Source organism: Lepus europaeus, chromosome 13 (genome assembly GCF_033115175.1).
Source record: "Lepus europaeus isolate LE1 chromosome 13, mLepTim1.pri, whole genome shotgun sequence".
Lineage (NCBI taxonomy): Eukaryota > Metazoa > Chordata > Mammalia > Lagomorpha > Leporidae > Lepus > Lepus europaeus.
In genome coordinates, this window is record NC_084839.1 from 43,685,316 (window position 1) to 43,710,058 (window position 24,743).

At 56.7% G+C, this 24,743-nt stretch overlaps 1 protein-coding gene and 1 pseudogene across 1 annotated transcript in view; one reads left to right on the forward strand and one right to left on the reverse strand.

Moving 5' to 3' along the window:
• Window positions 1-3,287: 3,287 nt before the first annotated feature.
• KCNK12 (potassium two pore domain channel subfamily K member 12) overlaps window positions 3,288-24,743 on the reverse strand; it is a 47,770-nt gene continuing 26,314 nt past the window's right edge. Inside the window, exon 2 of the mRNA XM_062210199.1 lies at window positions 3,288-4,189. Coding sequence (XP_062066183.1) covers window positions 3,288-4,189 — 902 coding nt within the window. The remainder of the gene's footprint in view (window positions 4,190-24,743) is intronic.
• Window positions 5,960-24,743, forward strand: part of LOC133772952 (putative ribosomal protein uL13-like) — a 28,354-nt pseudogene continuing 9,570 nt past the window's right edge.

Consider the following 24,743-nt stretch of genomic DNA (forward strand, 5'->3'; position numbering starts at 1 on the left):
CGTGTGTGCGTGTGTGTGTGTGTGTAAGAATGCATGCATGTGCACATGATGCTGGCCACCTGGCCAGGGCAGTCTGGAATTTTCCACAAGTTGAGAGCCTGCTTCACCAGGCCCGGTGGCTCTGGCACGCTCTGACCACCTGACATTAGCCAGCGAGGCCCCCCATGCGGCTGGCTGCTTTATCTGAGATGGCCCCACACCAAGCCCTTGGCTTCTGTGTGGTCACAGCAGGGTGGCCAGGGTGTTTTTAGAGCCCATGCTGCCTTTATGGGGCCCCCACACCCTAGACGAGATGGGGGAGTGTGGCCCAAGGTTAGGAAGCAGCTCCTGGAGCCTGGGGGAGTGCGAATTGCAGTGGGCTGCCAGTTGGGGGTCAAACTGGAGACACCCCACCCCCACAGTGGGCAAGGCCATGGTCAGGGAGGGGGTGTGAGACCTTTCCCAGTGGGGGCTTCCTAGGAACCTGCACGGAAGCAAGGGCTGTCAGAGCCCGTGTTCTTGTGATCATGATCATGGGAAGACCTCCACCTGGCTTCTCAAGGCTCCCCCTCAGGCAGGTGTCAACCCGCATGTCCCGTAGGCCTGGGTTTAAGGCTAACTCAGGTACCCAGACATCAGGAGCCCCAGCTTTGCAGGGGAGCAGTCCTTGGCAAGTGGGTGCTGAGCCCTCTGGCCTGAGATGAACAGTGACAAGGTGATGTCCTCCAGAGTGACTTGGGATTGGAGTTGGGAGCTGGGGGCCTGGGATCGTGAGCAAGCGTGCACATGTGCCATTGGCTCCTAGGCCACCCTGTGCCTGGGGGGACTGGCGTTTCTTGGGATGCTGGGGACAAGGAGGGAAAAGGCCTCCCTCTGCTGTCCCTCAAGCTGTGCCTACGGTCCCTTTGCTCAGGATGCCACCTGTTGCCTCCTTCCAAAGCCAAAGCACAGGAGAAGTGAAAACAGCTAAGGCTGCAGCATAAGCAACCCTGGAAAGACTGTAGGAAGCACTGCCCATGGAGAAGGCCACCAAGGAATGTTGTGCGTGTCTGTCCTCTGGAGGCAGGTCCTGGTTCCTCCCGTGGAGATGGGATTCTGGGCAGGGCTCACCCTGGCTGGTGGGGTGGCCCGGACACCTCGGCAGACCTGTCTGGCTCACACAGTCTGGCTGTGGGGAGGCGGCTACTCTGCCTGCTGACAAAGTATTCCCCGTCTGCGTGCCTCTGTCACAGGGGTCTCTCTCCCCTAAGTTATTTCCTGTAGCTTAGGTGATCCCTCTAATTGGATGCCTGCTTTTAAAGGGATAGACCTGGCACTTTATACCCAGGTCCTGTCAGAGGCCCTGCCCTGGAGACATGGGCCTCTCCAAGCCTGCAGCCCCTTCAGTGGGACTGCCACCAGCACCTGCGTGGGAGCACACAGCGATGGCCCGACAGCCACAGTGGACGCTGGCGGCACGGCCCGCGAGGGAGCCTCCCTGTTTAGCAGCCCTGTTTAGCAAGGCTGACTTGGTTCTCTCCAGATCAGGGTCTGTGTTTTCAAACCAATCCCAACCTGAATAGGAATTAGTCCAAGGAGCCGGAGAGTCATTGAAAGCCCAGCTGATTTTTTCCTTTCTGCCATGAACATGAAAGGGAAACAGGAGTCTTAACATTCAAGCGTGGCTCTTCATGCTGTGTGTGTGTGCGTGCATGTGTGTGCACGTGCATGTGTGTGCGCGTGTGCCAAACACATTTGCCAGGGAGGGAGACTTCGTGGCACAGCTCACAGCAGCAGCGCACTGGTGCTTTTCTGAGACCTCCCGTCAGAGCTGTATGCCTTGGTCACGTCGTGCCTGTGTCAACTCTGCCACCTGTCCCCGGGATTGTCATCCTCTCCCAATGGGAAAAGCAGGCGAGAGGAGCATTCCCTTACAGTCGAGCCCTCGCCCCCTATTCTTCAAGGACCCCCGCCCGGCTCTCTGGCTTGCTTCCAGGGTAGTGAGCTCCCACGCTGCTGCTGGCACGTTGGGAGTCTGTGCCCCTAGGTGAGGGATCACCCAGAGCCAGACTTTAGTCCTAAAATGACTTCAGTCCCCCGGTTCTGCCAGCCCTCCCTCCTGCCTTCCTCTACCTCCAACACAGACTCTGCATGGAGGAAACGAATGGATGTGAGTACCGGCAGAAGCCAAACAGGAATGGGGGGGGGGTTGTCTGCTCCCAGACACCTGTGGGCACTGGAGCCAGATGCCCTGACATTCACAGGATGGCTGCTTGGGGTTCCCACTGCTGCAGGTCCCGGGGTCCCCAAGGGTGAGGTGGGCAGAGCCGATTCAGAGAAGGAAAGGGGGGGCAGCGCAGGGGCCGCGTTCTGCAACCCCAGGCTTCCCCAGGGGGAAAGGTTGACTCGATCAAGTCCACAAGGAAACTCCACGCCAAGACAGACCACGCTTGCCCGAGAAGACTCGGATATTTTGGTTAATAGGGAAAAGCATTCCAGAGGTTGCTGCTTGGGAAAGAAAAGGTGGGTTGAGGGGCTGGGAGGTGTGCGGGCATCCTCAGAGCTCCTTCCCTGCAGGTCGCCCCAGCGACTTCCCGACTCGAAGTAGCTGCCCTGCGTGCTGCGCTCAGTGGGCCAATTCCAGGCTGAGAAAGGCCAGCTCCACCCCTTCCCCACCGCAATTTTCCAAATCTGGGGGAAATGCCACAGTGCCGGAGCTGGTGCTGTCTCATCTCATTGCATAATACTATGCCGCAGCTGCCGCCGGCCCCTGTGTGTAGCGGCTGTTCCCTACCCATACACCGGGAGGCAACAGATGGCTGGCCCCACCCCCACCTGTCAAAACTGTGACTCTAGCGCTTCTGACGACCAGAAGGAAACTGCTGGGCTGGGCTAGGGCTCTAACTGCTGAGGAGGTAATTCAGAGCCGTGAAGGTTGCACCCCAGGCTGTGGCTTTGCCAGCTGCTGACATGCATGGAGACGAGTTAGCGCCAGGCTGCCAAACCCCGGGGGTGGCTTGCTCCTCACTGCAGCGTGCAGCGGGCCTGGGGCTGGGTGCCACTTTTCTCCCCGCTGCAGGGCACGGTTCTCCAAGAGGGGGCTCCCAAGGCGAACAGGTTCCCCCTAACCTGCCCTTGATAATAACATCGGGCCTGGCCAAACAGTGTCTCTGCTTTAAAAAAATTTTTTTTTTCTTTTTTTTTTTTTTTTTTTTTTTTTTGTTTCATTTTTATTGGATCAAGAGTAAGAAAGCGCCAGCGTCTGAGAGAAGTGCAGCGAGCCCGGGGGGCGGCGGCCGCAGCCTGGCGCGGGCCCCGGGCGCGGGCGCCTACCGCGAGGCGCTGGTCTCGGCCAAACGGTTGTTCATGATGCCCAGCGCGCCCACGCCGCCCGAGAAGCCGTTCTGGCGCGTGTGCACGCACACGCCGCGCGGGTAGCCGTTGGCCGTCTCCGACAGCTGCTTCTGCAGCAGCGCCAGCGACACCTTGTTGGAGGCCGTGAGGTCGCGCATGGAGATGAGCTCGCCCGACAGGCGGCGGCCGTCGGCGTCGCTGTCGCGGGCCGCGGCGTCGGCGCCCAGCGCGGCCAGGCGGCGGCGGAGGCGCGAGCCCGGCGTGATGGCGTTGCGCCGGGCCAGGGGCGCGCCGGGCGCCGGGCAGCAGCGCGCGCAGCAGCGGCAGCTCAGCTTGCGCAGCATCCAGTTGAGCACCTGCTTGATGAGGATGGAGATGACGTTGAAGAGCGAGTAGATGCAGCACACGCCGAGCAGGATGAAGAGGAAGTTGCCCAGGCGGTAGAGCCCCTGGTTCCGGTAGGCGGCGCGCTGGCTGCTCACCAGGTCGCCGAAGCCGATGGTGCTGAAGGTGACGAAGCAGAAGTAGAGCGAGTCCACGTAGTCCCAGCCCTCCACGCTGGTGTACATGGCCGAGGCGCAGCACGACAGCAGCACGGCGAACAGGCCCAGGATGAGCAGCACGTGGTACACGGAGGGCTTCCAGCCGGCCAGGCTCTCGGCCTCGGACAGCGCCGAGCCGCGGCGGAAGGTGGCGGGCAGCAGGCCGCTGCGGCGTAGCTGGCGCTCGCGGCACGCACGCATGATGAAGGCCAGCAGCGAGATGATGCGCTCCAGGAAGAGGTTGAAGAACAGGATGGTGCCTGCGCAGCCGAACAGCCCGTAGGCGATGAGGAAGGCCTTGCCGCCCACCGTCGCCGGCGTGGTCATGCCGAAACCTGCGGGTGCAAGGCAAAGGGTCAGCGAGGTCCTGGCTGGCGGGTACCTGCGGTCCCCCCACCCCCCCACCAAACAGACACCACTCAGGTGCAGGGGAATAGTCCGCAGATGCGGTTCCTGATCTTGGCAACCCCCTAAACTGATGGAGGGGGCACAGCCCCTCGTCGTGGGGTGGATCGGACAGGCCCCAGGAAGGACCAGTCATCAGGACACACAAAGCAGAAACCACCGGCAAGGTGCAAGCCGCTGAGATGGGCCCAAAGCCCACCAGCCACACCTGCTCCCCTGCATGTGATTTGTTTAATTAAGGTAAGGTGTGGCAAGCTGCCTTATTAGGGCAGGATTCGGCTAAGGCCTTGCCTTAGGTGGGGTAAGCACTGGTCAGGTGCCTAGAGTTAACGGCCTCTGAGAAGGGCTTTCTGAGGCCGCGAAAAAGGACTGAGAGATCGAGAATCTGCTGTTTGAGGTCAGCGCCTCCTCCCCCCAGGGCCACCACGGCCAGTTCCACTTGCTGCACTTGTGGCCAAGGGGGAGGCTTGGTGAGTGTTGGAGTTGCTTTTGTCTTGGGAGGCCTGCCTCCCTGCGGGCTTCCTCGTGACTGTTAACATCCCCACTGTTCAAAGCACGGGCTTTCAGGCAGTCTTCATGGGCTGATTCCTGCAGGAGGCTTGGCTGCCCTTAACACCATCCGGGGTCCCACAGAGTGGCAGCTCTGCCCTCCGACCGGAGCTCTCGGCCCACTCCCAGCAGCGCGGTCCACTAGTGGGACCCCAAGTTGCCTGGCTTTGGTGGGCATGTTCACCTGCTGCTCGCAGTGCGAGCTGAACAGGTATCGTCTGTGAGCGGCACCGTGGCACCTCTCAATACCTCTGGCCGCAGCAGCTCGGGGGCTGGAGGCTACCCCAGTGCTGCCAGTGGGGGAGGGCCAGCCCTGGAAAGAGGTGAAGACTTGTGTCCCATTTGGCCACTTGTTTTTTTCCTGCTGTGGGCCGGAGATAAGCGTTTCTTGTACTATCAAAATAAATTCCTTACGTCGGTGTGTGCATCATTTTCTTGCTCCATCACCTGACCACGGCATTCAGCTTATGCGTGCTGGCCCCAGCTGGGCAACAGGTTATTATGTCACCTGTGTTGAAGGGGAATTATGCCCCTAGCTTCAGAACTTGGCCACAGAGAGTGGGGAGAAAAAAAGGTAGCAATATCAGCAGGAACTTGCTGGAGGGATTTTGCTACACTTGAGTTCACAAAGAACTTAGCTATGAATTTATATAGTTATTTGTGGAGTGTGATTTTGTGTGTGTGTGTGTGTTTGAAAAAGTCCTAGATCAATAGTCTCGATGTTGAGTAACACAACTAAATCATGGTATATTAAAACAAGGGAATACCCAGCCAGCATTGTGGCCGTGGGGTCAGACCCAGAGTGTACAGATGACCACGGGGCCCCGAGACCCGGAGGGAGCAGCTAAGCGTGGCTTGGGAGTGAATTTGAAGGCTGGATTTAACATCTGAGCGTGACTCTCCGGCTCAAAACTGGCACGTCTTAACTATTTGGAAAACTCCAGCATCTACCCAACATGTTGCTAACGACAGCAGATGAAGACAGAGCTGGTTCCAGCCGGACTCGCTGGCCAGCCCCTGCCTCCCAGCACCAGCCTCGCGTGCACCACCTTGGTGCTGTGGCCCCAGAAGGAGGCAGGCCTCCTTCCATGGGGAGGCTCCACAGGGTTGGGGGAGGAGGAAAACAGCAGAGCTGAGGCCGCCAGCCACGCATGCCCTCTCCCCAGCACCAGCCTGTCTTCTGGGAGTACTGCGTGGAGCTTGGTGCCGCAGTCCCTGATGGGGACGAGCAAGGGCAGGGTACGCAGGGGTCCCCCTGAGACTGAGCGGCCTGGCTTTCATGGGGCTACAGCCGCCTCCTCCCCTCTCTAGATGTCCTCAAATGCCTCTAATCCCCTCCTTGTCCGGACTCCTGGCTTCCGCCCAGGTCCCTTTTCCGAGTTTGGTTTTGGGTTAGAATCTGCCTTTTCCCTGTGACTGTAGCTAGACTCAGATCGACCTCCCTAGCCCCATTTCCCTTCCTCAGGGGTGTGGCCGGACCTAGGGCCCCCACAGGGCCACAGGGCCCAGAAAGCCATTGCTAGGACTAACTTGCATCCTCTCCTTCCTTTTCAGCCAGCATTCCCTGAGGGCCTGGCTCAGCAGCTCGTGCTGGGGGAAGGCCACAGACACGGGCTGCTGTCTCGTCTCGAGGCCCTCTCCATGCTTCCTGGGGGTGTTACACAGACCCTGCCCACCTGCCGCCCCTGCTTCTGTGCGGGACCCAGCTCTGCTGGAACTTGTCCTGGGTCTCCTCATAGCCCTGGCTCAGCTTGCAGTGCCTGCATCCCCAGGTGACACCAGACACTTGACTGGCTGCATGGCACAGTTGCTCAGAAAGAAGGGGACGGGCAGGTCAGGAGGTCCTCTTGCTGTCCTCATCCCGAGGTCTGGCTTCCGCTCCCTTTGTTTCCCTGAGGACCGTGGTCTGCTCAGATCCACAGAGACAAGTGGAGGACACAATCCCCACGCACATCAACAGGCCCAGAGCTTGGGGGACGCGAGGCCCTGTCAGGCTGCCTGCTGAGGGCAGTGCAGCCTGTGCCCAGCACCACTGCCTTGGCCACTTGCTTCCCAGAGTAGGGGAGCAGTCTCCCCAGATCCAGCAATCTGCGGGGAGCCAGGCTGGCTCTGCAGAGGGACTTCAGCCACCCGAGTGCACATCCTCCCCTCCAGTCACACCCCGGGCCGCACCCAGCCTGCTGTTTTGTTTATGCCACAATTGATCTGCCATCCCGGCTTGCAAAGAGCAGACACTTGGGGGCTTTATTATGCCACTTTGACAAAAGCTGTGAAGCTCGTTCCCACAGCCTGTCTGGTGCCGCCTTCGCAAATGGGGCCCTGGTGACAGGGCCTTCAGAGTTCAGCTCAGCCTGGAAGAGGGACACAGAGGCCAGCAGCTGATCTGCCTCATGCTGCCCTGGGAGGTGCCTTTAGACACTCAACATGCTTCCCCCATCCAGGCCCCGCCACCCTGGAAGGGAGGCGCTCTTACCCCCTACACTGCAGGCCAGGACATGGGCCAAGGCAGGGAAGGTTCTCGCTGAGTTCGTTTGGAAGTGGCTGAGCTCGTGCCCCTTCCACTGTGCCAGACAGATGGGAAGTCTTGGCTCATTACCCAGGGGACCTTGTCCTGCTGGGCTGTGCGCTGTCAGCTCTGAGGGGGGCGGGGAATACAATTTACAGTCCAATCTGGGAAACTTGGGAGAGGAAAAGCAATGCTGCTGCTAATTACCCCGGGACAGCACGGATAAAGCAGGGCTATTCGAGCAGTTGGGATGTATGATTAAAATGCATATTCCAAGGCAGGGCCCCCTCTGGAAGTTTATTTAGTGGGCCAGGAAAGGGGCCTAGGAATCTGCACGTTAACAAATGTTCTGCTCCAGATAAATATGATGTAAATGGGCCAAAGTCATTCTGTAAGAGACAGTATTGGGGCTGGCACCTGCGAGGCTGGCGTCCCATATGGATGCGGGTTTGAGTCCTGGATGCTCCGCTTCCAATCCAGCTCCCTGCTAATGCGCCTGGGTAAAACAGCAGAAGATGGCCCAAGTGCTTGGGCCCCTGAACCCACACGGGAGATCCAGAAGAAGCTCCTGGCTTTGGCCTGGCCCAGCCTTGGATGTTGTGGCCATTTGGGGAGTAAGCCAGCAGCCTCTCTCTGTAACTCTGCCTTTCAAATAAATAAAATAAATATTTAAAAAAGTGTTAATTAGGTATCACAGATAACCCTACCAGTTTGGCATCTTGCAACTGTATATATCTTCTTTATCAAATGCCCACAAAAGCCAGGGCTGAGCCAGGCTGAAGGCAGGAGCCAGAAGCTCCAAACTGGTCTGCCACATAGGTGGGCTATTATTAGGCCATCCTTGGCTTGTCAGCAGGGAGCTGGACTGGAAGTATGGAGTGGCCAGGACTCAAACCAGTGCTCTGACATGGGGTGGGGGTGGTGTCCCAAGTAGCCACTTAACTTGCACCCCTCTTAAATTTTTCAAAAGACACTGGCACTACTAGGACAGTGTCAGGCACATAGAACATTCTCAAGGCACTTTTGTTGAGTGAATTGAATAGACATCACACTCTGCTTGCTAAGAGCAATGATTTTCAAACTAGAGTGCCTAGCCCTACCTGGGGAGCTTGTTGACCTGAGGGTGGCGCTTGCAATTCTGCATTTCTAAGCCGATCCCAGGAGGTGCCCCTGCTGCTGGTCAGAGGAGAGGTTTTGAGCAGCAAGCACAGGGGACTGAGAGTCATCTTTTGAGGGCTGCCTCCGTGATGGGCCTGAAACCCCTTGCAAGAATGGACCATAGCACATGGGTTATTTGGAACAAGGCTGCCGAGGTTTGAATCCTAGCCCCACCACCCCTCCCTGGCTGTGTGTCTTGGAGCAAATCAACCACTTTGACACTCATCTCCTCATCAGTAGAATGGAGATGCTGGCCGTAGATACCTCAATGACTTTTTGTGAGTGTTAATATACACAAAAGACTTTGAAGAGCGCCGAGTGCACTGATAAACCCTTAATGACGGTTTCCTACTATTACTCTTTCTACAACGAATGGGGGGATCTTGCATAAAGAAGGCAGAGATGGTTCTCTGTGGACTGAATGAGTTCAAGTGCAAATTTCAAGACCCTCAAAGGTGAGTATGAAATGTCGGCAAGAATGGAAAGCTGAAGGATGGGTTCAGGATTACTGAGGCCTGTGACTCCTTAGGGTTGTCAGATAAAGCACAGGGCACCCAGCTAAATAGAAGTTTTAGGTATTTAGGAAATCATTTTTCAGTGTACGTATGTCCCAGATATGGCACCATATTTATACAAAAAGTGAGTTCTTACCTGAAATTCAGACTTAACTGGGTGTCCTGTATTTTTACTTGCTAAATCAGACCACCTTACTGCTGCCCCCACTTGTCTGCCTGGCATCCTCCTCCCAAAACCCCACCTCATCTGATGGGAAGAGGGATCAAGAGCCCCCCTTTCAGAGTCTGGGACCCCAAGGCTCTTACAGGGCAGTGGCAGCATATCAGCCTTGCAGGGACCAGAGGAGATGCCTAAGGGTGGAGAGGGCCCCCGTCAGCCTGCTCTGTGGCCGCAGCACAGCCTGAGACTCTAGGAGGCGGAGGGAGGCTCCTGGCCGTGCCCTACGCAGGACAGCTGCACACTTGACCGGGCACTGGGCAGAGACTAGCCTGGGCCATGGGCCCCAGCAGGTCTATACACATCAGCCTTCTCCCTGTCACTCCCTGGGGAGGACAACCAACCGGCCTGGAGAGGCCCTGAGCATTCTGGGAGCGCTGGTGCTGAAAGAATGGCTGGAAAGTCATTAAAGCCTTGACCGAGGAGTGAAAGCGTGGCGGGGATAACAGCAGCTGCCTTGAATTGAGCCCCGACTGTGCCAAGTGCTTCGTGCGTATCAATTCATTTAGTCCCCGCAGCAGCTCCACGAGGCACCATGTTTCACTGATTCTAAGTCACAGCATTTTGCCTCGCATTTTAACACCTGTCAGACCAGGCTGCGTCTCACACTCAGTGGCCGACAGCATTGGTTTGGCAGCATTGGTAGTCAGTAGTTCCTGGATTTGATGAGCTGTGGAGGGAATGATTATCCTCCTCCGATGTAAGATCAGTAAACTGAGTCTCCTTCAACAGATACAGACACTGGGGTTGAGTATCTGCCCAAGACTACGGAGCAAACTGGGGGCGAAGTCAGGATCGGAGGAAGGAGGGAGGAGCTTACGAGGTGACAAGGGAGAGAGGCAAACGCACAGGCGTTTGGGAGAAAGAGGCACGGTGCCTGTGGTTGGAGCCGCAGTTCTCAGCTCTGGTTGCAGAGCAGAATCACCTGGGGAACTGAAGACGCTCTGCAGTCCAGGTGCCCCCAGAGCAGCACGAGATCCGCCAGGTGGAGTGATCGGGAAGAGCCTCGGGAAGAAAGGCATTGGAGACTGGCTGGGATTTCCAGATGAGGCCCCTCCCTCCCCCGAGAGCATGCCGTGCGTGGCCTGGGCTGGCGTGGGGCTCGGTGTTTTTCCACCTTGGCCAGCGCAGCAGGTGGATCTGTGGAAGCAGGGAAAGGACGAGGCGAGGCGGCCCCTCCCACTGCCTCCCGTCTCCCGCTGCCCTGCACCGCCAGGCGCCTCTCTGGCCACATGTCCTGCTTTCTGGAAACCTCGTGCTCAGCAGATAAACTCAGCCACAGTTCCTTCCCGCAGGCCTGGAAAGAGTTGAGACAGAGGTAGGCTCTGGTGCCTCTGCTTGCTAATGGGAGGACAGGGACCACGGCCCTCACACTCAGCTTCTCCCTCTGTCCAGCACCTAAATGGTCTAAATGGCCCCTCTGAATGTCACTGTTAAGATCAAATGAGGACATGGTTCTCGCCTTCTTTCCATGGTGCCTAAGACACGCCAGTTGCCCCCAAAGTACCAAGCTTCCAGAGCCTTGGGGGTAGCATGCACAGAACGGGCCAAGCAGGACACAGTGTCACCATCTTGGTGACAAGCTACGGCCCTCGCCAACTCACTGAAGCCTGGCTCCACCCGACTGGTTTGTCAGTTTGCCTCACCGGGCCTTCGTTCCCTCGCCTCTGGACTCATTTGCAGCTCTGGCTGCTGCACTGGGGAGGAGACCCAGCTGGAGGTAAGAACCGTCTTTTTAAATGAGACTGTTGTGGACAGGCTGAGTGGGGCTGCTCTATTTGTTGGCATTTGTGGCGTTGTCATGTCTGCGTAATGGTGTGGTCAGCTCTCTGAGGGCAGAAACCCTCACTTCCTTCCACGCACAGCCAGGTACCTCCCTCACACCCGGAACAGAGGCATCAGCCCGTGCATGTGTCCCGCCCTCGGCCAGTCTCCTCCTGCCATCGACTGTTCCTTTGTGGGAGGACAGCAGGCGGGGAGGTGGGGCTGGCAGAGAGGGCAGAGCCAGATGAGCCGGGACCCGAGGCCTCAGCCTGTAGGTGCAGCCCTGTGACTTTTGCCACTACCCGGGCTCTTTGGTGAACCAGGAGCCAACGGCAAGTCCATTCTGTAGCTGACACTGCTGTCCTTGCCAGCGCGGGTGGTGCGCCCCGTCTCTGGGATGAAGCTTTTCGCTCCTCACCAGAAATCATTCAGCAAAATGAGTTATTAAAAGCCAGTTAACTACTCTTGCCTCCGGGTAGCTCCCGCTGAGCAAACCTCTCCTGGGGAGCAGCTGTCAGGCCCAGGCCCCTGGGGAGCTGGCGGGAAGATGACTCATTTACATAGAGCCCGGCTCCCCCGTCCCTGTCCCCGGAATGGGCCTGTCTCTCTGATGACTAATCCTGTGGAGGAATGAGCTCACCCCTCCTGCCCTCCAGCCCAAGACGGAAGCCCTCCCCTCAGCCCAGTTAAGCCTGCCGTGGGTTTCCATGGTGGGCTGGAGGAGCACTCCCCACCACCGCCCACAGGCGAGGGCCTCTGTGCCCAGGCTGGGAGGGCACAGAGGGAAGGGGCAGAGCGCTGAGATGCTGATGCCGAGTCCCTGGGGCCAACCCTAAGGGTCTGGTTCTCCCCTGCTGAGGTGCCCCCACACCCAGGCGGCTCTGGCTGCTTCTGAGGAGTGACAAGGACAGGAAGCCATGATGGAAACAGACCCAGAAGTCAAAGCTGCAGCCAGGGCAGCTCTCTGGAGGGCCCACTCTGCGTCCACCTATGGGCCTGCAAGCAGCTAACAGGGTTGCCCACAGCTGCGGGCTGCTAGGGCCTGGTGGGGTCAGCGGGGCGGGCCACTGGCCACTAGCTAGGCTAAGGGGTGTGGGGTGCCCCTCCTCCCAACAGGGCAAGGCTGGTTCCTTGCATATTCTGCGGTAGACGGAGGGGAGGTTGGGGCGCAGGAAGTGAGGGCTGGAGGGACCTGGATTTCTGGAGCCCCTCCCCAGGCAGGGCACTCAGCCGATGGTTTGGTCCCCAGGCCACCTCTGGGAGGAGGATGTCATTATTACATAGCTGGGGAAACCAAGGATACATGAGTGCAGTAACAAGACCAGAGTGCAGGTGCCAGCCCCCGCTCCCTCCGCTCTTTCTGGTCCACCTCCCGAGGACTGGCTCAGCCTTAAGTTCAGGGAATGCAAGTGCAATTTTGCTCTGAAACATGCATCCACTCATACTGCTCTGGAGGACTTGCTGTGGTCCAAATGCCTGCCCTGGGTCTGTGGCATGAGGCTGTACAGACTCTGTAATAGCAGGTGGAGAATCACGTCCAGAGATGTTAATGACCTTGTCAAGGTCACAGAAAATGGCACAACCCAGATTGCAACAGATCTGCCCAACTCCAGAGGCGTCTCCCTTCTACCTCACTGCCTTGCCTTCTGCCTCCCTGCCCCATTTCCATGGGGAGGTGGGATGACCTGGGACACAGACTCCCTGGTTTTGTTGGAAGCTCCCTCCTTTCGGTCTGTTTGTGCACACTGTCGCTCACTGGAGGCCTTTGGAGCACAGCTCTCCCAGCGTCGCACCCTGCAAGCTCCCCTGCCCGCCGATCACCACCAGGAACGACTCCCTCCTTTCCTCACACCTGTCTGAGTTCTACCCATCGGGCAGCTCTTTTAGCTCTCCAGCCCCTCAGTTCTGTCCTGCCTTGTGACAAGGCTCATTCGACCTTTGGGCTTTCCCTGCCTCGCCAGTGCCTTGAATCCCCTCTAGTGCCCTTGAATCCCACCCTCTAGAACGCAGGTGCTCGGGCAACAGCTGCTAGCTTCCTGGCAGAACCCACGATCTGTCTGCGGCTTCCAGCAGTCGCTGGGCTTAGTTCACGTTCATTCCTTTACTGTGTTTTTGAGACCACTGTGTGCCAGGGAGGGGGCAGGGGAATGGATACCCTCGCCATGTGGGGCAGCCAGGCCGCCAGGGGCACCTGGGAGATGTAGGAAATTGGCATTCGTTGCCCCACTGGCCGAGGGAGAGTTGCGGGGGTGGCCCGGCCCGAGGAGGCAGGACTTCGCCCTGGGTCGGAAGCTGAGAACGGCAGAGTGCGGCTGGCACGGAAGCAGTCGCTGGTGTCCCCGGCCGTTGCCTGTGCGGCCACTTCTGTGGTGTGGGCCCTGGTCTCGTGCTGGTCTACAGGTGGACACGATTAGGGGACGAGCGGCGCTGTTTCCCCCGTCTGAGGCGGGCATCCTGTGACGTCACTTCCGCCCGCGCGGCCTCGGAGACCCCGCCCCCTCGCGGTGAAGGCCGCGCCGGCTCCCGGCTTGCAGGCCCAATTCCATCTTTCTCCAAACAGCTCTGCCCTCGGCATTCCGTCACGGCGTGCTATTAGATGACGTGAATGTCTGTAAAGGAAATGCTTCCCGAGCCTTCCAGCTCACTTGGCGATGTGTGTGTGGCACGCGCCTCTAGGTTGAAGCCATACGGCTGAGTCTTCCGTTTCATCAGTGCCTGTCTCAATATTTCACATTTTCTGCGGCACAAATGAGTAGCTACTATTTTGGAAACCACCACTTCACCCCCAACAAGCACTGCTAGTTTGTCAAGTTCGTAAGTAAGAATGAGTAAGAATATGGTCCCTGTCCTCAATACCAACTGACCCTAATGCTCTGTGGAAAAGATAGCAAAGGCGATGCCAGCAAGCAGGGGAAGAGGTGTTGCAGGAGCTGCGTGGTGGAGGGAGCGGGGACACGGCCTGGACGGTCCAGGCGGACACTCGGAGGCCCCGGGGTCTGGCTTCCCTGGAACACTCCCAGCAGGGGCTCCCTGGGGAATGCTGGGATCTAAAGGGCAGAAGAGGAGTCCACGAAGGAGGCTTCATCTTTTCAACAGATACTGACTGAGGGCCTCCTGGGTGCCAGCCACTGGGTGGGGGCTAATCAGGGGTCCAAAGTTCCTGCCGTCAGGATTCGGGTGTTTCATGGTAGGGGACAGATGGTAAGCTACAGACATAATAAGCAAATGGCAGATATTACAGAAGGCAGTGAGTGCTGTGCAAACGAGAGCAGGCTACGGGAAGGGGAGCACCGAGGGATGGAAGAGGCAGGCAGTGGTGCTGGGTGAGGTGGGTCTAGGTAGGCCCCACTAATGAGATAAAGGACTGGAAGGGGGTGACATCTGGGCTCAGTGTTTCAGGCCAGTCCACAGCCTGAGCAAAGGTCCTGAGGCAGGGAGGCTGGAGAAGAGGAAGGGGAGCGAGAGCACTGGCTGTTAGGAAATCCCTGCATGCACTGTGGGCAACAGGTGCACAGATGTCCTGGAGTGGGACAGAAACCTTCACTCTCATCTGATTTTTTTTTTTTTTTTTTTTAGTTTATTTGACAGGTAGAGTTATAGACAGTGAGAAAGAAAGAGAAAGGTCTTCCTTTTCTGTTGGTTCACTCCCCAAATGGCCGCCACAGCTGGCGCTGCACCAATCCAAAGCCAGGAGCCAGGTGCTTCTCCTGGTCTCCCATGCAGGTGCAGGGCCCAAGCACTTGGGCCATCCTCCACTGCCTTCCTGGGCCACAGCAGAGAGCTGGACTGGAAGAGGAGCAGCCGGGACTAGAACCCGGTGCCATATGGGATGCCAGCACCGCAGGCGGAGGATTAGCCGAGTGAGCCATGGCGCCGGCCCCCTCTCATTTGATTTTAACATGAGAGATAAACAGTGGAACCAGTGGCTTTACAAAACAAAGAAGAAATACAATAGGGGGCTGGCACTGTGGCATAGTGGGTAAAGCTGCTACCTGTAGTGCCAGCATCCCAAATGGGCACCAGTTCTAGTCCCAGCTGCTCCACTTCCAATCCAGCTCTCTGCTATGGCCTGGGATAGCAGTAGAAGATGGCCCAAGTCCTTGGGCCCCTGCACCAGTGTGGGAGACCTGGAAGAAGCTCCTGGCTTCAGATTGGCACAGTTGTGGCCGTTGTGGCCAATTGGAGAGTGAACCAGCGGATGGAAGACCTCTCTCTGCCTCTCTTTCTCTCTCTGCAACTCTGACTTTCAAATAAATAAATAAAATACAATAGAATTTCAAGTGACAGCAGAAATGCTTATTTGATGACTGTCTTTTTTTTCCCCCCTGTAACTATCAGCAGAATCTCGTGCAATTTTAGAAGGAAATTTGATTAGAAGGACAGCCATCAACATTTTTAATAGCTCTGGACAGTAGAGAGCAAATGTTTATGTCCTGTGTAATTTGGTCATCACTATAACCCAGTAAAGACAATATCGTCATCGCTCCATTCTGTAGACAAGGAAATTGAATCCATGGGAAATAATACAGCATGCCTGTCATCTGACTTCGTGAGTCGGAGCCAGAACTTGTTCCTCCCTTTTGTCAACCTCAACTCTCAGGCCTGTAATCTTTTGATTATAACAAAGGAAGTATTTGAGGGAACAGCAGCTTGTATTTTGTATATGGTGCTTCTATGCGCTCAGTCTTTACTAAAATTGGTGTGTGGCAGTCATTTAAAAAGAAAAGACATCTCTCAAGTCCAGTTCAGAGCCTGCGCATCAGTCAGGTGGGGTGGCCTGGACCAGGGCAGGAGCCAGAAAGGAACTCGGGCAGGGAGGTCACAAAAGCAGCAGAGAATGCCGTCACCCACTCTCAAAGAGGCAAGGAGGGGAAAGGGCAAAGGCTCAGAAACTTCTAGAAGGGCCTGGTAGGATGCAAACATAACACTTCCCTGGGATTTCGTAACTGGGAAGAAACCAGCTCTGGATACAAGAGGAGGGAACATAGCCTCGTGGATGGCCAGACTGTCCGTGCTGATGGGAAGAAATGGACGCAGGTGGGGAAGGGCTGTGGATCAGGATGGAGGCTTTGCCTCTTCGGCCTCCAGGAGGTTGAGTGACTGCCCGTGTGTCAGAACAGTGGCTGGATCCCAGATCCTGGGGTCAGGGCTCTGGGTCGATACAACTCCCACCACGGTGCTCGCTGCGCCTCGGCCTCCTCCTCTGTGAAATAGACACAGCACTGGCTCACAGCACGGCCAGGACTGGGTGGCTGCTTTGTGTGCTTAGCAGAGTGCTTGACCCAGAGTGGACACTGAACAGATACAGTCCGTGAGCGCACTGTGAGGTTAGACGGCCTGCTGGGGAGGAGGGGGAGGTGGCCACGGCCAGGTTGGGCAGAACTGGCTCTTGGAGAACACACAAAGACAGCCCTCAGAACAACCCCCTCCCTCCCCCTGGCTCCCGTGGTTCCTCGCAGTCCCCACACTGGGACAAGCTGACCGTGCAGCTGGGAAGCGGGGTGCTGGGTTGCGCCAGGGGCTGAGAATCTGGCCTGGGAAGTGAGGGTGCAAGCTTAACCCTCAGGGCTGGCGCTGGCGCCTGGTGGCCGGCAGCAGCACGTCCCCCCTTGTGGGAATGCAGATGCCTTCTCTAGATCACACAGGTCCCAGGAAAGCAGCCACTGTGGGCCACTCATGAGGGCCTCGAAAGGTTCACGTTACCAAAGGACACGCATGGATCCCCCATTTGCAGGCCTCTCCTGTGTCTTCTGCAAGGCTAGAGATGGACGTCACCAGCCATGGCCCCTCTCTGCAGACCCACGAGGTCCCCTCCTCCCAGAGTGCAGGCTCCGCAGTGTGGGCTCCCACGGGCTCTCTTCCACCTGCTGCTCCTTTTGAGCCCTGAGCTTCCTATGGCCCAGCTGACCTCTCCCAGGAGAAGCTCTGAACCAGCGCCATGGTGATTGCTACTGTGCTGCGTCCCAGCACTCGACCCCTCGCTCACCTCTTCTCGGTGACTGTCTAGCTTCCTTCATCCCCTCCCCCTCCTCCCTCATCTCTGTCCTGCGCACACCATCTGTGGAGCACCTGCCACAGCCAGCCCTGGGCTGGGTCGTAGCCCTGCCCTCTGAGAACTCATTCTAGTTTTAGCACTAGAGTCCAGTGACATCACTATTATCTAGTTTTATCACTGAAATGTGTTCAAGCCCTTTGTAGAAGCAAGCTGGTTTTCAGTCATACACCTAGAAGCCACGGGGATGGGGCTTCACGAAGTATGTGGAAGATAGAATTAAAAGATGCACTTTCTGATGCCCCTCGTAACACGCACAGATCACAGCAGTCCCCCTGAGATCGTGGACCCCTCTAACATCCAGGCCTTTCTTTTCCCCGGGAAGAGTCTGCGTGAAGGCAAAGCATTCGGTCTGAAGGCGGAGGGATGGTCTCACGCCTCCTGTGCCCTGGTAGGGGCTGAATTGTAGCCCCCAAACCCTTTTTTTAAAAAAAGATTTTTTTATTCGAAAGGCAGAGTAACAGAGGAGGAGAGATTGTTCATCTGCTGGTTCACTCCCTAAAACAGGTGCAGGGGCCCAAGTACTTGGGAAATCTGCTGCTGCTTTCCTGGGCGCATTAGTATGGAGCTGGATCGCAAGTGGAAGTGGAACAGCCAGGACTCGAACCAGTGCCCATATGGGATGCTGGTGTCACAGGTGGTGGCTTAACCCATTGTGCCACGATGCTGGCCCTCTGCCCCAAACTCTTACATTGAGGTCCCGACTCTCCACACGTTCAGAATGTGACTCTTTGACCTTTAAGGAGGTAATCAAGGTGAAATAGGCCATCAGCAACTGGTGTCTGTATGAGATCAGGACGCAGAGGGGCACGGAGGGAGGGGAGGCGCGGGGAGAACCCAGCTGTCTGCAAGCCGAGGAGAGCGAACTCGGCAGGAGCCACCCCTGCCAGCACCCGATCTCAGACTTGTAGCCCAGAACTGAGAAGACAAAAGGCTGCTGCTGACCGCGTGGCCTGTGGCGCCGTGGCGGCAGCCCGGGCTGACTCACGCTGCCCCGTCGCAGGGCTGCACCCAGGCCCTTTCCGTCTTCCTCTCGCAGCCAGACATGGGAAGCCAGGATGCAGAGCTGTGTGTCTGAACCCTGGTCGTCGGGAGGCAGTGTTTATATTTATCCTGCTGCCTGCAGGGGACTGCTTATGCCCAGAGAAATAACCTTCCCTGTGAGTGGGACAAGCTGCTTGGGTCACGCCTGCTGGGGCCCTGCAGGTTCTGGGCCTGCCTCCTCTGCCAGGCTCTCTCAGCCCAGGCCAGTCTTTTGGCGACTGCTTCCCCCAAGCGCTAGGGCACTGCATGGCCTGAGGACTGGCAGACAAGGCATCGATGTCCTCTCTCCCAGCTTCGTCATGAGGCTGGGAACTTAGTAGATGCTCAATAAACATAGTTTTCCGACTTTAAAATGTTAGCCTCAACTCCCACCTTGATCAATACTGTCTCTTGTCTGGGCAGCTTTCAGGGGAGGGTCTCTGGGAGGCAGGGGTTGTGGTTCCAGGGACTGTGGGGTTATTCCGGGGTCCTGCAACCAGGCCAGGCTTTCAGGAGCCTATGAGAGATATTTCATGTGGTCCCTGGCCACACTGCATAGATTTTTGTTTTAGCAGAGAACTGCCTGCTGCATGGTGACCCGTGGGGTCCCTGGCAGAGGTGGTGTGAGGTGAATGTGCCAAAGCCAGGTGGGAGTACCCAGGCGGCTTCTGCCTTGGAAGCATTGGAAGCCAGCTCATGCCAAACACAGCTTGTAGGTTCTCGTGCTGGCTGGCGAAACACACTTGATACTTGTGGGCAAACCGATGCACGGGTCAGTTCTGGCATGGACACAGTGAGCATGTTCCTGATAAAGGAGTTATTTGAGCGGGGGAATTGACTTCGCTTGAGCAGATTCACCAAGGTACCTGGGGGCAAAGCAGACCCTGCACAACCAGCACCGCCCGCAGTAAGCACGGCTGACAACCATGCTCTGTCGTCTTAGCTGTGATGGCTATGTGGTGTTAATTTCCTTGCCAAGGCTTCTGTGGGGTTTTATGGCTTTAGAGGCCATTTCACACACGGCTTACCTTCCTTCTTCCACCACCACCCAGTAAGCAGGGTGCTGTGTCCCCTAGTTTTCAGATGCACCACCTGAGACTCCAAGAGGCATGGTAGGGTGGGCATGTGGCTCAGCGGTTAGCACACTGCTTGGAATCCCCACATCGCATATCTGAGTGCCTGGGTTTGAGTCTAAGCCGCTTCCCATACAGCTCCCTGGGGCTGCACAGCCTCAGAGGCAGCACGTGATGGCCCCCTGCCACCCACGTGGGAGACTTGCATGGAGTTCTGGGCGCCTGACTGGCCTGGGCCAGCCTTGGCTGTCGTGGCCATTTGGAGAATGAACCAGTAGATGGAAGCATTCTCTCTCTCTCGCTCTCTGCCTTTCAAATACATAAGCCAAAAAGAGGCATGGCCTCAGGTCACTCAGCAAGTGGTAGGGGGGCGTCTCTGACAACACAGGGGCTCTCAGAGCAGAAGCCTGTGGAAGCTTGCTGGACTGCTGCTGGGTGTTCCTGCCCCGTGGGTACCCTACAACGTAACTGGGGGTGGCCCCTGAGTTCGAAGCCCTGTTGGCTCCTGGGGAGAAAGGACAGATGGCGGCAACAGGACTGTCCCGAGCCCTGGACATTGCTGTGCACTGGGAGCTGGGGGTGGGCGATGGGTCGCTTCCCCGCCTCCCCACCACCGCTGTGATTCTGGCCATGGGAAGAAGGCTGCTTCACGTCCCCCTGCCTGGGAGCGAGGCACTGCCTGCCCTCTCCCCCCACCCCCCCAGCTGAGGCTGTCACGGTGACTTCTGCCCATCACTGCTCCTGGGAGCAGGGGGCTCCCAGATGTGGGGCTGAGCCTCCAGGGCCTGTCCCCTCTGAGCTCTTGGTGTGGCGAAAGGCTGACCGAGTTCTTGAACCACCACCAATTCCACGCCTCTTCCCATTGCCCTGACTCTGCTGTTTCAGCGAGAGTGGGAAAAGTCAGCCAGACACCCCCGGGCCCTCTGTTCCCAGTGTCCTCCCTCCAGCACTGCGGGCCTGTGACGCTCCCCTCTGAGTAACTCCTGGATGGCAAAGGCTATAATTTCCTGGGCTTTGTTTTCAGTGCCCTTTGCAGGCAGACGTGGGCTTGTGGGCTCGGCAGGAGCACTCTGTAATTTGCCAGCCTCCTAAGTGGCCCCCTGTAGCTAACACAATCCAGGCACCACACATAATCCCACCCCCGCCCCCCCCACCCCAGACAACCTGATGACTCAGGCAGTCTCTACCAGGGCCCTGCCGCCCCTGAGCGAGGCCCTGGGGAGATGTGAGCACGCAAGGGAGGCTCCGAAAGGGCTTCTTTCTGCATTGTGTGTCAGCACCGGAAAGCATGAGTCCCCATTTTTATCGGACTCAAAGGCAGATCTCTGGGTACTACGTGAGTGGTGCAACAACAGGGATGTTTTTTCTCTCTCTCCTTTGTGCTGCTCTCATTTTAAAACATTCTATAATCAGCATATATGATGCTAGTGAATCAAAGACAACTCATTTGGTCCCGACACACGTGCACGCGTGTGTGGAGCTGGCAGGATGGGGAAGTCAGATTATCAGTGGCAGAAGCCGAGTGCAGGAGGAGGGGCGGGGAAGCCTGAATGGCCGCGACAGGACCGGCAGCGGACCCGCTAGGTGGATTTTGGATGCATGGAGGGGAGAAGACGGGTAAGGGCGTCCGAAGCGCAGGTGATGCTTCGGATGAAGGCCACAGGTGGACGGTGCCAGGCGGCCGGAGCTAGGCTGCAGTGAAGGCAGTGTTAGCTACGCTCAGGTCTGCAAAGGCCAGGGACCGCTTCTAGACCCTAACTTGCAGGGTTAGTTCCCCTGGGGGCCTGCACGGGGATGCCACTGGGATGTCTGTAAATTCCCAATACCCATGTGGCACCACCGCTGGAGGGGGCTGGCTGTGGGACTGGGGAACCCTGGGTCACAGTCGCTGCTCTGTCACTGGCAGCTCTGATCTGAGGAAGGCACTGAACTCCTCTCCACCTCGGCTTCCTCTCTGTGAATGAGTCCCTGAACAGTGCCTTGGGTGTAGATGCTGGACAGCTTCAGGCCTGGTCCCCCAAGTCTCCCAGCCTCCCTCAGCTTAAAGTCTCCTTGCCCTGCTTTGCTTTGCTTTGCTTTGCTTTGCTTTGCTTTGCTTTGCTTTGCTTTGCTTTGCTTTGCTTTGCTTTGCCTGCCTGCCTTCCTTCCTTCCTTCCTTCCTTCCTTCCTTCCTATGATTTGTTCCTTTGAAAGTCAGAGTTGCAGAGAGAGACAGATCTTCCATCCACTGGTTCACTCCCCAGCTGGCTGCAACAGCCAAAGCTGCGCCAATCTGAAGCCAGGAGCTTCTTCCGGGTCTCCCACGCAGGTGCAGGGGCCCAAGCACTTGGGCCATGTTCTACTGCTTTCTCAGACAATAGCAGAGAGCTGGCTCGGAAGAGGAGCAGCCAGGACTTGAACCAGCACTCATATGGGATGCTGCACTGTAGACAGTGGCTTTACCCACTATGCCACAGTGCCAGCCCCTGCCTTGCTTTTCTAATTGCAAAGCAATCTCTTACTAAAATTAGCTGAGTTGAGGAGGTAGCGCAGGTGGCCCCAGAGGGTCCCTGATCACCAGGCTCATGAGGTCATTCATCCCTCCCTTATAGATAATATCTTGATGGTCAATCTTATCTTGAGGGGTTTCTTTTCACCACCTGCAGGTAACCCCCACACTTTGCAATCATCACAATTCCCCAAGGCACACAAATATTACTCACCAATCAAAGGAGGGCCCGAGCCTTGCAGAGCAACCAGGATCTAGACCTGAGCCAAAGACGCACCTGTCACCCTCTCAGTCTACAGGGAGCTTTACCCCAACCCCTCAGGGTGCCTGGGAAGTAAGCGATCGCTGGGCGGCTCCCTGCTCTACACTTTGCAAGGACTCCTACTGTCTTCCACAGCCGGGTGCCAGTGACTGGCTCGCTGTGTGTTGAGCACTGGGCCCAGTTTGGGCGTCTCTATGGCAGTTCTTCCAGCCCGTTTTGCAGCTATTCTCTATTATTTTTATTTTTTTGACAGGCAGAGTGGACAGTGAGAGAGAAAGAGAGAGAGAGAAAGGTCTTCCTTTTTGCCGTTGGTTCACCCTCCAATGGCCGCCACGGTAGGCGCGCTGTGGCCGGCGCACCGCGCTGATCCGATGGCAGGAGCCAGGTGCTTCTCCTGGTCTCCCATGGGGTGCAGGGCCCAAGGACTTGGGCCATCCTCCACTGCACTCCCTGGCCACAGCAGAGAGCTGGCCTGGAAGAGGGGCAACCGGGACAGGATCGGTGCCCCGACTGGGACCAGAACCCGGTGTGCTGGCGCCGCAAGGTAGAGGATTAGCCTGTTGAGCCGCAGCGCCGGCCTGCAGCTATTCTCTAACCTTATGAGCTGTCTCTACCTCCATAGGATGGTGATGAGGGTCAGCTAAGGTAAGGCGTGCAAAGTGTCCAGCACAGGCCTTGAGACGCCGGCCGCAAGGTGCAGTGTTTCTGAAGGGAGCACAACATAAGGACACGTGCAGAGGAGGTGGCGGCAGGAGAAAAATCCCAGGCTGGATTGCACTTCACTGCCTTTGTTTCCTTTAGGCAAACTGCTTGGCACTGAGGCCAGCTGGCGTCCTCTATATGCTCCCATGGGGAGGAGCCCACCCAGCTCCCAGCTCCCAGCTCCCAGGCAAAGAAACAACCACGGGCAGGAAAAGACTGCACCAAGCAAGCGCCCCGTGCACCTGGGTGCAGCCCCTCTCCCTTCCTGCAGCCTCCAGCGGCTTCCCAGGGCGATCACCTGGCCGGGAGTCCGCCAGCGAGTCTGTGATGACTGCCACAGTGAATGAATCTCCTTATTCACTGAGCACCATTCACAGCCTTAACTTGGTCCCACGTGCTTGTGCTGTTAGTTACCAAATATACATGAGTGGTTTCAGGTGGAGGACAAGATATTTAAAAAGCCCACTGAGTTAGTTCCGAGGACTTGGCGTGTCCATGTGTGTTTTTCCTGTTAGTTAACAGAGCCAGGGATTACATAGTTACCCCTCAGCATCTGCAGGGGATTGGTTCCGGCACCTGCTGCAGACGCGGGTCTGTGGGCGCGCAAGGTCCCATACATAAATCAGAACCTACACAATCCTCCCTTCTACTTTCACTCATCTCTGGATAACCTATAATAGCATGTAAGTGCTATGCAAATGGCTGTTATGCTTGCATTGTTAGGGAATCAGGACAAGAAAAAAGTCTGTATACGCACAGATGCAATATTCTTTTTCTGAATAGTTTTGATCTTTGTTTGAATTTGCAGCTGTGGGAGCCTGCAGATATGGAGGGGCTGACTGTGTAACTTCTGTCATTTGGCTGTTGTGAAAATATTTTCAGCATTTAAAATGATCCTGGGGCAGGTGTTTGGTGCCACTTGGGATGCCCACATCCCCTCTCAGAGTTCCTGGTTCCAGTCCTGGCTCTGAATCTGATTCCAGTTTCCCTCTGATGTGCACCCAAGAAGGTAGCAGCTGATGGTTCAAACACGGGTGCCTCCCACCCGCCCATGTGTAGGCCTGCATTGAGTTCCGGGCTCCTGGCTTTAGCCTGGCCTTGCTCTGACTGTTGTGGGCATTTAGGGAGTAAATTAGCAGATGGAAGATCTCTCTCCGCAACCCTCTCTCTCTCTCTGCCTTTCAAGTAAATAAAATAAAAAAAAAATTTAAGTGATCCTCACGTTTAAAAGGATTGAGACACTTCTGGTCCAATAGCTTGACTTTATCCATTCTCCCTCTGAAGACTGCATTAAGGTGATGGTAAAAGCATACATAAGTATAAAGCAACAACAGCACAGATAATGGGGGGAGGGGAGGCGTTTTTAGTGAGAAATTTCAGCCCCTGGAAGATGCACAGCTACAGAAGGAGTGGTGACGGTGACGGTGATGGGACAGTGGCAGCAGCTCCGAGAGGGCTACAGCTGAGCAAGGGAGGAGGCAAACTCTTCTCAAGAGCAGAGCTGGCTAACGGCCAGTTGCACAGCCACTGACCCAGAGAGAAAACTGACCATCCACAAGCCCCACCTATGCACAGCGCAGGTTCCAAGTCGGATTTTCTAACTCTTAAATGAGAGTGGCCAGGGGGCCGGCGCTGTGGCGCATTGGGTTAACGCCTTGGCCTGAAGCACTGGCATCCCATATGGGCACCAGTTTGAGTGCTGGCAGCTCCACTTCTGATCCAGCTCTCTGTTATGGCCTGGGAAAGCAGTAGAAGATGGCCCAGGTCCTTGGGCCCCTGCACCACGTGGGAGGCCTGGAAGAAGCTCCTGGCTCCTGGCTTCGGATTGGCGCAGTTCCGGCCGTTGTGGAGTGAAACAGCGGATGGAAGACCCCTCTCTCTCTCTCTCTCTCTCTCTCTCTCTCTCTCTGCCTCTCCTTTCTCTGTGTAACTCTGTCTTTAAAATTAATAAATAAATCTTAAATAATGAGAGTGGCCAGCCACAGCTCAGACATTCGAGGAGAGCCTGTGACCCCTTCTCACGCTTCTCCTCCCAGCCTAGCCTCCTGCACCTTCCAGGTCCTGAGGCTCAATCTCCAGAGCTCTGCTCACCTCCCATGATCACACCCAATGGCTGTGTGGTTACAACCATGGCTGCAATTGGAATTTACCTCAGGAATTTTGGAGTCAGAGCTG